This window comes from Chlamydotis macqueenii, chromosome 1 (assembly GCF_036417535.1).
Source record: "Chlamydotis macqueenii isolate bChlMac1 chromosome 1, bChlMac1.mat, whole genome shotgun sequence".
In the NCBI taxonomy this organism is placed as follows: Eukaryota; Metazoa; Chordata; class Aves; order Otidiformes; family Otididae; genus Chlamydotis; species Chlamydotis macqueenii.
This window is the reverse complement of record NC_141556.1, coordinates 176,631,062-176,643,854: the sequence shown is the minus strand read 5'-3', so window position 1 is coordinate 176,643,854 and position 12,793 is coordinate 176,631,062. Positions and strand designations below refer to the sequence as shown.

At 41.9% G+C, this 12,793-nt stretch overlaps 1 protein-coding gene across 1 annotated transcript; it reads right to left on the bottom strand.

The window, feature by feature from the left end:
• Positions 1–2,499: 2,499 nt before the first annotated feature.
• On the bottom strand, positions 2,500–12,452 carry LOC147602349 (uncharacterized). Its single transcript, XM_086756893.1, has 3 exons — positions 12,422–12,452; positions 11,960–12,006; positions 2,500–3,990 (listed from the first exon to the last, which is right to left on the bottom strand). Exons 1-3 carry the CDS (start codon positions 12,450–12,452, stop codon positions 2,500–2,502), a joined length of 1,569 nt encoding a protein of 522 aa, XP_086613019.1.
• Between the last annotated feature and the right edge of the window lie 341 nt (positions 12,453–12,793).

Here is a 12,793-nt window from a genome sequence, read left to right as displayed (position 1 = left end):
CTTTTATTGTATTTTCTCCAGTTGCCCGAGAAAAGGCTTCTGCTTGTACCAATCCTGAAATCACTTCAACTCCTACTAACACATATTGTTTCCCTTCAGATTTGCGGAAAGGACCAATGTAATCTATTTGCCATGTCTCCCAAAGTGTCTTTCTCTCTCTGAGATGCAGGGGTGTATCTTCCATGGGGCGGTTTTCTAATCGACTGAACCACTCCAATAGTCTCGCCCAGTCCTCTCCTACTGTCTGAAGAGATGCTAGTCTAGTTAATTCATCAGCCTTGTTGTTCCACTGACTGGTAGGTGTGTTGTCATTTTGGTGGGAAGGAACCCATCCCACAAAGAAATTTCCCCGTTTAGCAATCTCACAGATATTTTGCCATCGCTCTTTTTGCCACACAGGCACTCGGTTAACTTCCCAGTTATTTTGTTCCCAAAAAGGGAGCCATTCAGTGCATCCCTTAAAAACTGCAAACGAGTCTGTATAAATATATACAGGGTCATTCTCTGTTTTATTTTGATCAAACACACTCCAGACTGCTATCAACTCTCCCACTTGGGCACTGCCTTCCCCTTCAGTAAGTATTTCTCCTTTTTCGTCTACTCTCAGTGCCACTGCACGATATTTCCATGTCTTTCCTTCCCTCTTTGATGAAGCATCCGTAAACCACACATTTGAAAGATCACTGGAATAGGTTGGGGCCACCTTAATGCACGCTGGTAACAACTCTTCGGTGGCTTCCTTAAGTAACTCTTCCTGTATCGACAAAGTTTTAGTGGCGCCTTCCACCACATCGAAAATGTTGCAATAATGTTCTATCTGTGCATACCATTTCCTTACAGAGGCTCTCTGTGCCACCCCGTCAGGGGGAGGGGTTCCAGATAACACAGGTTTTATCACTTTGAAAGGTCCTCTCAGAACTAGCGGCTGTTTCGTGATGGTTCGCTCTGCTTCCCGCAAAGCAAGACTCACCACAAAAAGTCCCTTCTTCCAGTCTGAATACCGCTTCTCTGCATCTTTAAAACTACGTGAGTAAAATCCGATCGGTCTAATGGGGCCCTCTGGCCCTTTCTGCCACAAATGTATTGACATTCCTGAGGGGGCAAACCCCCATTCGATCTGAATCGGATCGGTGGGGTGTATTGGCCCCAACGCTTGGTAGGTGTTTGCCTCAAAAATTAGCAACTCTAGGGCTTCCTGATGAACGGCACTCCACTCCCATGCTTTCCCTTTTCGCAACAAGTCATATAGTGGCCTGGCAATGATAGAAAAATCTGGAATATGCTTTCTCCAGAACACTAAAAGTCCTATCGCTGATTGCAACTCCTTTTTGTTTTCTGGTACCTTCATTTGATCTAGGGAGGCAAGTGTATCTTGTGGTATACATATCATTCCTCCTTTCCACCAGATACCAAGAAATTTTACTTCAGTGGCTGGCATTTGTATTTTCTCATGGGGAATTTCTAGATCTAGCGACTCTAGGTGTTTTATAATTCGTTCTTGTGTTCGTCGGACGGGTTCAAAATCTTCCCCTCCAATCAAAACATCATCAATATATTGATAGACTTTCACCTCTGCTTCTACATCAATCTTTGCCAATTCCTGAGCTAGGGCGTAGTGTGCCAAGGTCGGGGAATGCTTGTAGCCTTGTGGCAGACGTGTGAATGTATATTGCTGACCTTCCCAGGTAAATGCAAAGCGATCTTGTGTCTCAGGTTGTATTGGTACCATAAAAAACATATCTTTTACATCTATAGTTGCCATTACCTTATGTGTTTGCTCTTGAATGGTTGCTATCAGTTCGGCAATGTTAGGAACAGCTGCTGTCAGTGGACCAGTGTTGGCATTTAGCCGCCGATAGTCCACAGTCAATCTCCATTTCCCGTTAGGCTTACGTACCGGCCATACGGGGGAATTGAATGGGGAATGTGTCGAAACCAATATTCCTCTGGCTTTCAGATCTTCAATCCCTGGAGTGATACCTTCTCGAGCCCCTAGTGATAGCGGGTATGGTTTGACATTTGTTAATTTGGACGGGGGAAGAGTAGGTACTGTCTGTAATAGTCGTGTTTGTCCTACTCTCGGGCCAGTTGTTGGAGCCCCAAAAGCCCACAAATTGCCCTGAGAGTCTTGCCACCGGTGTCCTTTCAGTACATCAATGCCTAGAAGGTTCATAGGAAAGTCGCCTATGGCTACCTGAGTTCGAACAGGGTTATCTAATCCTGGCAATGTCAAAATTATTGTGGTCATCGTTACTGGACACTGCTCACCTAATGCATTCAGAACCATTGTTTTTTTATGTGGGACTTTGATTCCACACCGTACAGCATCTTCGTGTTTAATTGCAGATATTTGGGCACCTGTGTCTACCAAAAAGGTAATAGTTTGTCGGTTTGGTCCAATAGCCACAGTAATTAATAAATCTCCTCTTTCATTTAGGGTGAGTTGTCTCAAAAACGTCCACACTCCGCTCCCCCTCTCACCCACGGAGGGCGGAGAGCTTAGTTTCCCTGCGGTCCCTTCACTTTGGTAGTTTCTGGTTCTGCATTTTCAAAATCTATTAGAGGTGGTGCAGTGGGGCTTGGGAGAGGCGCGGCAGGTTGGGGCTTTTTCTCTCTTTGTCTCTCATGTCCCCATCCCTTCACTAACAACTCTAACTTGGTGGTGGGGAGGCCATCCATCAAGTCCTTTGGAATTCCTAGACTCATTCCTAATCGCCACCAGTCCTGCCGATTAAGAATTTGCTTTTGTCTCTGATTATTAGGCTGAGGTAAATTTCTCTTTTGGTTTGGCAGTACCTTTTGCGGCGAGAACATCTCTGTCATTCTCACAGCTTTCGATTCCGTTTTCTGCTGTGGACCCCCTACGGGGCCGTATTTTCTCCCATAATTTATTAACTCATGGGCCACCTCCCCCCATGTCCACACCTTCCTACCATCTCTTGTTCGATCGGGGGTTACTGCCATCTCCAAGGCGGAGGTGATTCTGTCTATCTCAGGGATATTTTGAATCCTCCCTTGTAATTGAATACCTATGGGTTTAAGTGAGTCAGGGAGTCCGCGAATTAAAGGTGTCATCCTTTCTGGGTCTACAGGCAACATCATCGGCGAACTCACATGGGGTTTCAGTTCCCGATCATACATCATTTGTAAACAAGCTGCCTTTTGAACATTCTCTACGAGGTGATCCACAGACCCAGCAATGGCAAGTGGATCTCCCCTCTCCAGGGGATTCAAACCTCCTGCCCAATATGCCGCTTGCTGTGTTAAAGTCCAGGGTGCCCGGTTATCTCCTGTAGTTAAGAATACTCCCGGACCCCAATATCCTTCTGCTTCCTTCTCCGACAACATTATTCCGTCTCCCCCCGATAGGGAGACCCTCCACACATATTCAGTCTCTGTCTCCTTCGGAGACCTGGAGTATTCCTTCTTTAATTTTGCCAATTCAGTGGCAGAATAGGGTGTTTCCTTAGTTACAATCTGCGGTTCACCATCAGCACTGTCATAAAGATACTCTGTTTTGACCAGGGGACACACATGGGGAAACTCCCCTACAGTCTCCTTAGCTCTTTCCAAGTCCCTTTGCGGGTATATCTGCCTTATTTCCTTCTCTGCTTCTACCAGACAACCCTTCTCTTCCAATAACCGATTCCGCAACTCTTCTTTTAACAAAACATTCTGTTGACGTTCCTTTTCCAACAAAGCTCTATTCTCTTCAAGTTGTTTTTGTAAAGTCTGAACAGCCACCTGCAGAGCATCGAGGGCCGCATCAGCCTGACTGAGTCTCTGCCTACGATCCTCGATTGCTGCTGCTAAGCTCGCCCCTAATACGGCGCAAATTAAACCTTTACCCTTTCCAGGTCTTGCCCTTGCCTCCTTTCGCAGGACAGTTATCCTGTCAACAACACTCTGAGGCTGAAACCAATGGTCTTTAGCCCACAATTGCCCTTGAATTGAAGGGCGCAAACGATGTGTTTCTAAAAAGGTAAACAACTTCTCGATTTCTCCCTCAGATGAGGGGGCAGAATCATGAGCGGTTTCTTTCATTATGCACAACTGAAAGGGGAACAACGTCTTGAGGGGGAATTACACCTTACTCCACAATTTCCCCTTTGTTGTTACCCTCAAGAGGCTACACCTTACCACAACACAACACAAATTTCTCAACAAGTTGCCTCGTCAGAGGCTGGCAACTGAATGCCCCTCGGTTTACACCGACAAGTTTCACAACAATTTGCCTCGTCAGAGGCTGGCAACTGAATGCCCCTCGGTTTACACCGACAAGTTTCACAACAATTTGCCTCGTCAGAGGCTGGCAACTGAATGCCCCTCGGTTTACACCGACAAATTTCACAAGAAGGTATCAGAGCGTCTCACTCATTCCCAGATTCCGTTCGCCACAATGCGCTTCTGTCTCCGAGAATCCTGCCGACTACGCCAATTAAATGTCACGAACCGATAAAGGTCCGGTCGTGAGAGGTACGAATTTCTCGGTTACAGAATTAAGACACAACGGTGTCATACGCATATGTTGGTTCTTTATTTCATTCACACACAAAGGGTAAGGGGGGGGGAGAGAAAGAGAAAGAGGAAGAGAGAAAAAGAGGGGAGAAAATACCACCACGGAGAGTCAGCGTCCTGAAAGTCCGTTGTACAGAGTGGGTGGGGTGGGTGCCTCAAAAGGATGACGATGCCCCCCACGGAGAATCGGCGTCCCGAAGGTCCGTCTGAGTGGGATGGGGGTCCACACACACACACACACCAGGGTTCATGCGGCGACCCTTTTTGTAGTCCTTTGTAGGTCAGGTGCTTCCTGCCTGTGGTTTAGCTTGTGATTGCTGCATCCTGTTGATCTGTCTCTGTGGTGGTATGTGTTAGCTCTCTGCAAATGCAAGGCCCGCTTGTCCTTTGTAAGCCGTGCGGTTACCTGAAGCATGTTGTTACCTGATTGCTAGTAAGACAGTGTCCACAAAGTCATTTTGCGTCCCCCAGAGCTGGCCTCCATTGTGCAGTCACTTGGCAGTGCTGTGCATGCTTAGTACCGTCCAGGGCCTGAGCTCATGCACAGGGTTTGGCTCTATTCTGGGGGAAGGGTACAAAACAAGATACCCCATTTTGCAGTTCTTGGAGTTACTAGGCATATGTTGCTGCTTCAGCTACAAAACAGGATATTTGTCTAGACATTCCCTCACAGTTGTTGAAGTTTTTTTAGCATTGTGGTTTGTCAGTTCTCTCTATCATTTAGCGATGTTGAGACATTAATTAACCTTTTCAGTCTCTGACAAGTAGATTGACCCTGACTAGACACTAAAGGTACTCTATCACTCCCCCTCCTCAACTGGACAGGTAAATGAAAACATAATGAAAGGCTCGTGGGTCAAGATAAGGACAGGGAGACATCATGCACCAATTACTGTCACAGGCAAAACAGACTTGAAATGCGGGAAAAAATAATTTACTTTATTAGCAATCAAATCAGAGAAAGCAGAGAAATAAAACCAAATCTTAAAAACACCTTCCCTCTAACCATAGCTTCTTCCCGGGCTTAACTTTACTCCTGATTTCTCTACCTCCTTCCCCCAGTGATGCAGGGGGACAGGGAATGGGGGTTGTGGTCCGTTCATTACACGTTTCTGCTGCTCCTTCCTCCTCAACGGTAGGAGTTCTCACACTCTTCCCGTGCTCCAGCATGGGGTCCCTCCCACAAGAGACAGTCTTCCAATAACTTCTCCAATATCAGTCCTTCCCACAGGAGACAGTTCTTCACAAACTGCTCCAGTGTGGGTCCCCCACAAGGCACAAGTCCTGCTAGAAAACCTGCTCCAGCATGGGTCCCTTTCTCCATGGCTCCACAGATTCTTCCAGAAGCTGCTCCAGTGTGACCTTAACACAGAGCCGCAGTCTCCTTCAGGCATCCACCTGCTCCAGTGTGATGTCATCCACAGGCTGCAGGTGGATCTCTGATCTACCATTAACCTCCATGGGCCGCAGGGAGACAACGTGACTCACTATGGTCTTCACAAGGGGCTGCAGGGGAATCTCTGCTCTGATATCTGGAGCTCCTTCTCCCACTCCTTCTTCACTGACTTCGGTGTCTGCATAGTTGTTTCTCTCACATATTCTCATTTCTCTCTCCCCTGCTGTTTTTGCAGAAGTTTTTTTCCCCTTCTTAAATATATTATCACAGAGGCACTATGACCATTGCCGATTGGCTTGACCTTGGCCATCACTGGATCTGTCTTGGAACGAGCTGGCATTGACTTTATCAGACATAGGAGAAGCTTCTAGTAGCTTCTCACAGAAGACACCTCTGTAGCCATCCTACTTCCAAAATCTTGTCATGCAAACCCAATACAAGGGAAAAAACAACTTTTCTACAAGCTAGACAGGCTGCCTCACCTGTTGTGGCTTTAAGGCCCAGATTAGTCCATAAATGTTTTTAATTGTAAACCCTAGTATCTGATGATATTAAGCCCATTGGAGCCTTTAGCAATGAGGGGAGGTAGATACCTCTCTACACCAATTCAAAATTACATCCATTTTGAAATACTCTTTTTAGCTGCATATTGGACACTGATAGACACTGAATGGATGACACGAGCTGAAGACATTACTCTCATTGTAAATGGTGTCCGATGACACCAAATATAAGGTTGTGAAAATGCAAGCTGGTGTGAGGTGGAAATGATATATCTCCACACATGCTAAGCCAGATGTATTTGTTTTGATTGGGATACAGAGTTAATTCTCTTCATGGTATGTTGGATAGTGCTGTGTTTTGGATTTGTTCTGAAAACAATGTTGATAACACATGGATGTTTTAGTTATTGCTGAACGTGCTTACAGCACGTTTCTCCTTCTTATGCTGCCCCATTAACAAGGAGGCTTAGGGGGTACACAATCCTGAAAGGGGACGTAGCTGTGTCAGCTGAGATGATGGCACCTTGGGTACAACATTGAAGAAAGGAAAAAATATTATGCACAGGCAGTGAGGAGTGAATTAAAAAAAAAAAAGTGGAAGGAACAACCCTATGAATACTAGGAGCAGGAGGAGGTGCTCCAGGTGCCAGAGCAGGGATTCCCCTGCAGCCTGTGGAGGAGCCCACAATGGAGCAGATATTTCCCTGAAGCCTGTGGAAAAGACCATGCCAGAGGATGTGAATATCCCCAGAAGGAATGGTGGACCGTGGAAGACCCCACACAGGAGCAGTTTTTTTTTTTTTCCTGAAGAACTGCAGCCCATGGAGAAGACACACACTGAAACAGGAGAAAAGCATGAGGAGGAAAGAATAGCAGAGAGGAACTGTTATGGACTGACTGTGATTTGCCATTTGCGATTCCCCTCTGGACCACTCAGGATAAGGCAGAGGTAGACGAGTGGGGAATAAAGAAGTGAAGTTGAGCTTGCAAAAAAAGCAGGAGTTGACAGAAGGTGTTCTAGGTTTTATCTTTATTCCTTACCTTCCAAAAATATTTTAATTGGCAATAAATTAAATTAACTTTCCCTGACCCAATTCTGTCTTGCCTGTGACAGTAATTGGTAAGTGATCTCCAGGTCTTTATCTTGAGATTTTTCATTTTACTTTCGTCCCTGTCCTATTGAGAAGGGCGAGTGAGAGAGTGACTGAGTGGGTCACTGGAAGCTGCCAAGGTCAACACATTACAAATGTATATTCAATCATAACTATATGCATAGTGCATTGTTTTCTCCACCTGAAGTATTATATGCACTCATTTGGGAACTAAGTTTTATGAAGATGAGGGTATTTGAACATATTGTCCAAGGGACTAGTCAAAGCTAAGTCCACATTGTAAAAGTGACTCCTGTCAATGACTGATGAATCTATGTTGTGAGTAAGACCCTCTAAGAGTACTAGTGAACTTAAGACTGGTGAACCTCACCATGGACAGGAACTCTGCACAGTGTACCATGATCCATGAGGAAGGGTTCATCTGGTGCTGTAACAATCAAGGTTCCAAGCATCAGGAGGGCTGTAAAAGTACTTTCATATTTTCTATAATTTCTATCCTTTACTCATTAAATTAGTTAACCAGCTTTGAGTGTCAGTGCGTAATAGCTGTACTTTTCTATAATACTATAAATTTATGACATTAATATAAACTTAAAAGTAGGCAAACTCAAGATGCTGAAAAGTCCAAAGTATTTGGTTACCTGATAACATTGAGATAGCATGAAAGTTCATCCTTCATGTTATAGTTGACTATGCTGATCTGTTGTATCATTTTTTGACAAGATAAGGACTGTCTTCTCTATTTAATTACAAATTCATAGCATTTGATGTTGACTATTTAGAAAATATGGGTCATTTTTGTTAAATAAGTGCTTCATAGAAAAACAATTTTTATATCATTCCATGAGTATTTTAATTATTATTTTTATTATACTTTTTTAAAAATTAATTTTTTTATTATCCTTTCTCCTATCCCCAATATTTTAATAAAAGCTGAAATATTTATTTTTCTTTCATGTATGGAAACATTCATGATTGATTTCTCATGGTGAATGGAGAATTTGTTGCCTTACTGTCTAGAAGGAAGCTTGAAAATTTCTCAGATGAGCTCTCTGTTTTTCAGGTTAATATGGGACCACTGAAATGTACTTTCTAGTTGGTAAATGGATGGATTGCCTAGAGATGTACTGCAGGCTACAGCAATAAAAGAAGAGAACCTTCATGTATTATTTATGACCATTTGTTTGCTGGTTGCATTGCGATCTGCTATTACCGAGACCTGCTGATTCAGATAACCTGAAATGCCTAGACCTCTATGTCAATGCTTTGAGGTGAGAGGGCCCCTGAAAGAAGAGAAAGTAAAGTGAGTGAAATGCAAGACATTTTAAAAGCAAGAAAAACAAGTACTTAATTATTAAATAATGGAGTAAACATATTAAGAGGGTATTAAATTAAATAATTTTGAACTTTTAAGAAATATTTTTCTTTTATAATGTTTCTTTCCTACGAATAATGTTCTAGTAAATAACTAAGATATCTTTTCTCCACAAAACCAGCCTAAGAAATTGTCCTGGTTTCAGCAGGGATGGAGTTAATTTTCTTCTCAGTAGCTGGTGTGTTTTGGATTTCGTGTGTGAAGAATGTTGATAAAAACATTCTGATGATACGAGTTGTTGTTAATGAGACCAAGGACACTGTCTGGCTTTCTAAGTCTCGTTAAAGTCTCGTTAACGTGTAGATGCGGGAAGCTGGGTGAAAGACAGACAGAATAATTGATCCAAACTGGCCAAAGAGAGTATTCCATGCCATAAACGTCATGCTCAGTATATAAGTGGGGGTTGCCCATGGGAGGGGGTATTCCTTTTCTTTTTGGACATTCTTGTCGGGTATCCGTTCGGGCACCCTTGGCATTCTTTTCTTCTCTCTTGCTTGCTGGCATCGTTCCCTCTACCTTGCTAGCTTGCTCTCCCCCCTTTGCTTGCTGCTCGGTGTTGTTCCTGTGATCGCTGCTCAGGACGGGCTGCGTCGGTCATTCGGACATCGGGTGGTGAGAAATTGTACGCTGTTCATTTTGTATATTTTGTATATATTAATATCCTTATATCCTGTTAGCTTTGTAGTTTTTAGTATTTTTAGTAAACTGTTTTTATCTCAACCCACAAGTTTTCCTTTCTTCCCAATTTCTCTCCCCTGTCCCACTGGGTAGGGGGAGGGTGAATAAGAAACTGTGTGGTGATCCGGGCTAAACCACCACAGAAATACAGGAAAATATTTTAAAGTTTATCTTGTCTTATATGCTGTTTCTTCTTGTGGTTCTATATTTCAAAGAGCTTCCTAAGTTTTGTGTTATTATATAAATACATTATGAATCCTATTTTGTATATCAAATATCTGTTTCCATATTTTCTTATAATCTTGCATCATATTAGTTAAGACAAAAACAATAACGTTAAAATTGTTTAAAACTAGTACTTAGATTTTTACTAATGTTGTAGTTTAGCCCCGCTCAGGACAAAACTATGCAGTCTCTCTCTCTCTCACTCCCCGCACACCATGAGGGAATACGGACAGATAATATAAGAAAAAAAGGCTAGAGGTTTGAGATAAGAACAGGGAGAGATCCCTGAAGTTACCATTACTGGCAAAACAGACTCAACTTGGGGAAAACTATTTCTTTAGTATTAAAACCAAAGCAGGATAATGAGAAAGAGAACAAGATAACTTACCCCAACTCCTCCCTCTTCCCAGATTTAACATTACCTTTACCTCCTTCCCCTCCAGCACAGTGGGGAAGAGGGAATGGGTGTTGTGATCAATTCATCACTTGTCACTTTACACCACTGCTTCCTCGCTGGGGGAAGAGCTTCTGACATTCCTCCCCTGCTCCATCATAGGGTCCCTCCCATGGGCTACAGTCCTTCATGAACTGCTCTGGCATGAGTAATTTTTTCCACTGAGTGCAGTCCCTTTTGAATGGCTGGCCCAGCGTGAGCCCTCCATGAGCCACAGCTTCCTTCAGGCATCCTCCTGCCCTGGCATGGGGTCCTCTACGGGCTGCAGGTGGATCTCTGCTCCTCCGTGGACCTCCATGGACTGCAAGGGGACAGCCTGCTCCACTATGGTCGTCACCACAGGCTGCAGGGGAATCTTGGCCGGGAGCCACGTTACTCCTTCTTTCCGTACAAAATCCCTGTGAAATCTATTGCATTTGTCCTATTATCTCCCTACCGGAAAAAAAAAAAAAAATCTAAAAATCCTTGGTGCTTCTGGTTCTTAGCTGGTGTAAACAATGTGCCATGCTTGATTTTACTGCAGAAAGATTTCTAATTTCTTGAAACTGAGTTGAATTGTCATAAATTCTTACATCTGATTTCTTTTCATATGATGCACAATTGTTCTCTTTAGTCTGGAGTTCTGTTGTAAAAATTACTATGAGATCTTAGAGTGAAAAATTTTCAGCGAATTTAAGATCACTTTTCTGTATTCTTCTGCTACTCTGTCATGATTGCTGAGATGTGCTGTTATACGGGAATAATTCCTCAAGTACTTCTCATTTTAAGTTTCTCAGTTCTTATAAAGCAGAACTCATACGGGTTCTCTTACCCCATTATCACTCTCATCTTTTCATGCCATATATTCAAAACCAATGAAAAGTGCTACTATCACATTTTAACTTTGTCTGTAATGAGACCCTGCTGATAATTAGAGTATGAATGAAGAAATTATATTTGCTGATATATGGAGAATTTGAAAGTGAAAGCAACAAATACTGCTAAGGAAAAAGGAAAATAGTTTATTTCCTTATTGTCATAGTTCAGCCTTTGATCAAAGGTGGATTTTGTTCTTTCTTTCTTCTCTCTTCCTTTGAATAGCTCACCATAGCAAAAGACTGATTTTACAATTGCTTGGATATCTGATAAATGCAGTCCATGCATGTAAATAATACTTGTAAATATATGAAATTATTAAAATAGTAAATGTGAGACAAATATTCTGATAAATTGAAAGATGCTGCTTGTATAATGAAAAAATATATTTTAGCCTATAAATAAAGGCAGCTTACTTGCCTCAGCTGTTTTCTTTTTGAAAACAGTCCTTTATGATGGTGGTACACTACATAAATCTATTCTAGCACAACTGTCTCCTGGATATTGAGTTATTCTCTGAGGGAATATTGGTCTGTTATGTCCTTGTAAAAGTGAATTAGCTGAACAATTCTGGGAATTCTATATTTTTTCAACTTCAGGAGCTTATCTGTTGACTACAAGATATTTCTGGTACTATCGATACGTAGTTACTTAAAATTACTAATGATATAACAAACAGTGTAAAAAGTAAATTATGGGAAAACACAATGAGAAAGAAGCAATCTAATGTTTTTAAGTTGGTACAAGTTGCAGTCCTTACTTGTGTATCTATCTTAAAAGAAGCATAGATGACAGATGACATTGAAACTGTTATGCACTTGTTATCATACCAAGTTAGAAAACTGTATTCTCAGATTTCAAATTCAGACTGTTGGTTAATATTTCAGAGACTTATAACATTTTGTGATACTTTCAGGTTGGAAGAAAAGATCCTAGTTAATATTATACTAAATTATTATTTTGACTAGTTCTTCTGATATAAGAACAGGAAAAGATATTAAGAAGAAACATTCCTATAAATCATTTTACTATTCATTCTGTGCTTACCTTTTAAATATTGAACTTCAATCACATTTTATTTTGCAAAGATACAAACTCAAAAAAAAAAAACCAAAAAAAACCACAAAAAGCTACAACCTCTATTCAATTCTTGTAAATGGAAAAGAGGTAGTCATCTGCTCTAACAGTATGTCACCTTCTGGCTTCTTTTCCATACTAACAAAATTATCATACTTGCATTTAGCTTGTGAGTGCACTGGCCACATGAGATAGAGGTAGGGGAAGATTCTATGAATGACTACTTACTTTGCATGATCTGAGCCAGTTCTTTCTCCATTCCAGATTTCACTCCCGTTAGAGTTGACTATGTCATATTCATGTTTAGTATTTGGAACTTGCTACAAAATTCCTTTTTTAGGGTGCCTCTAGAACCTAAATCTATATCTATATTAACAAACTAAGCAATTTACAGAACGTTATCTGTCTGAATGCTGAGTGGCATACTACAATCTGTGTTTATATGTCAAAATTATACCACTACTTCCAGTAGAATAGCCTAATCAGGAAACAGTCTGATTGGAAAGAGTTTCTGGCAGACAATGTCCCCAAAGCAATGTCTTAAGCATTATCTGAGAGAGTAATCGTTGGCTTGAGTCAAAATTAAAAATCATAAAACAA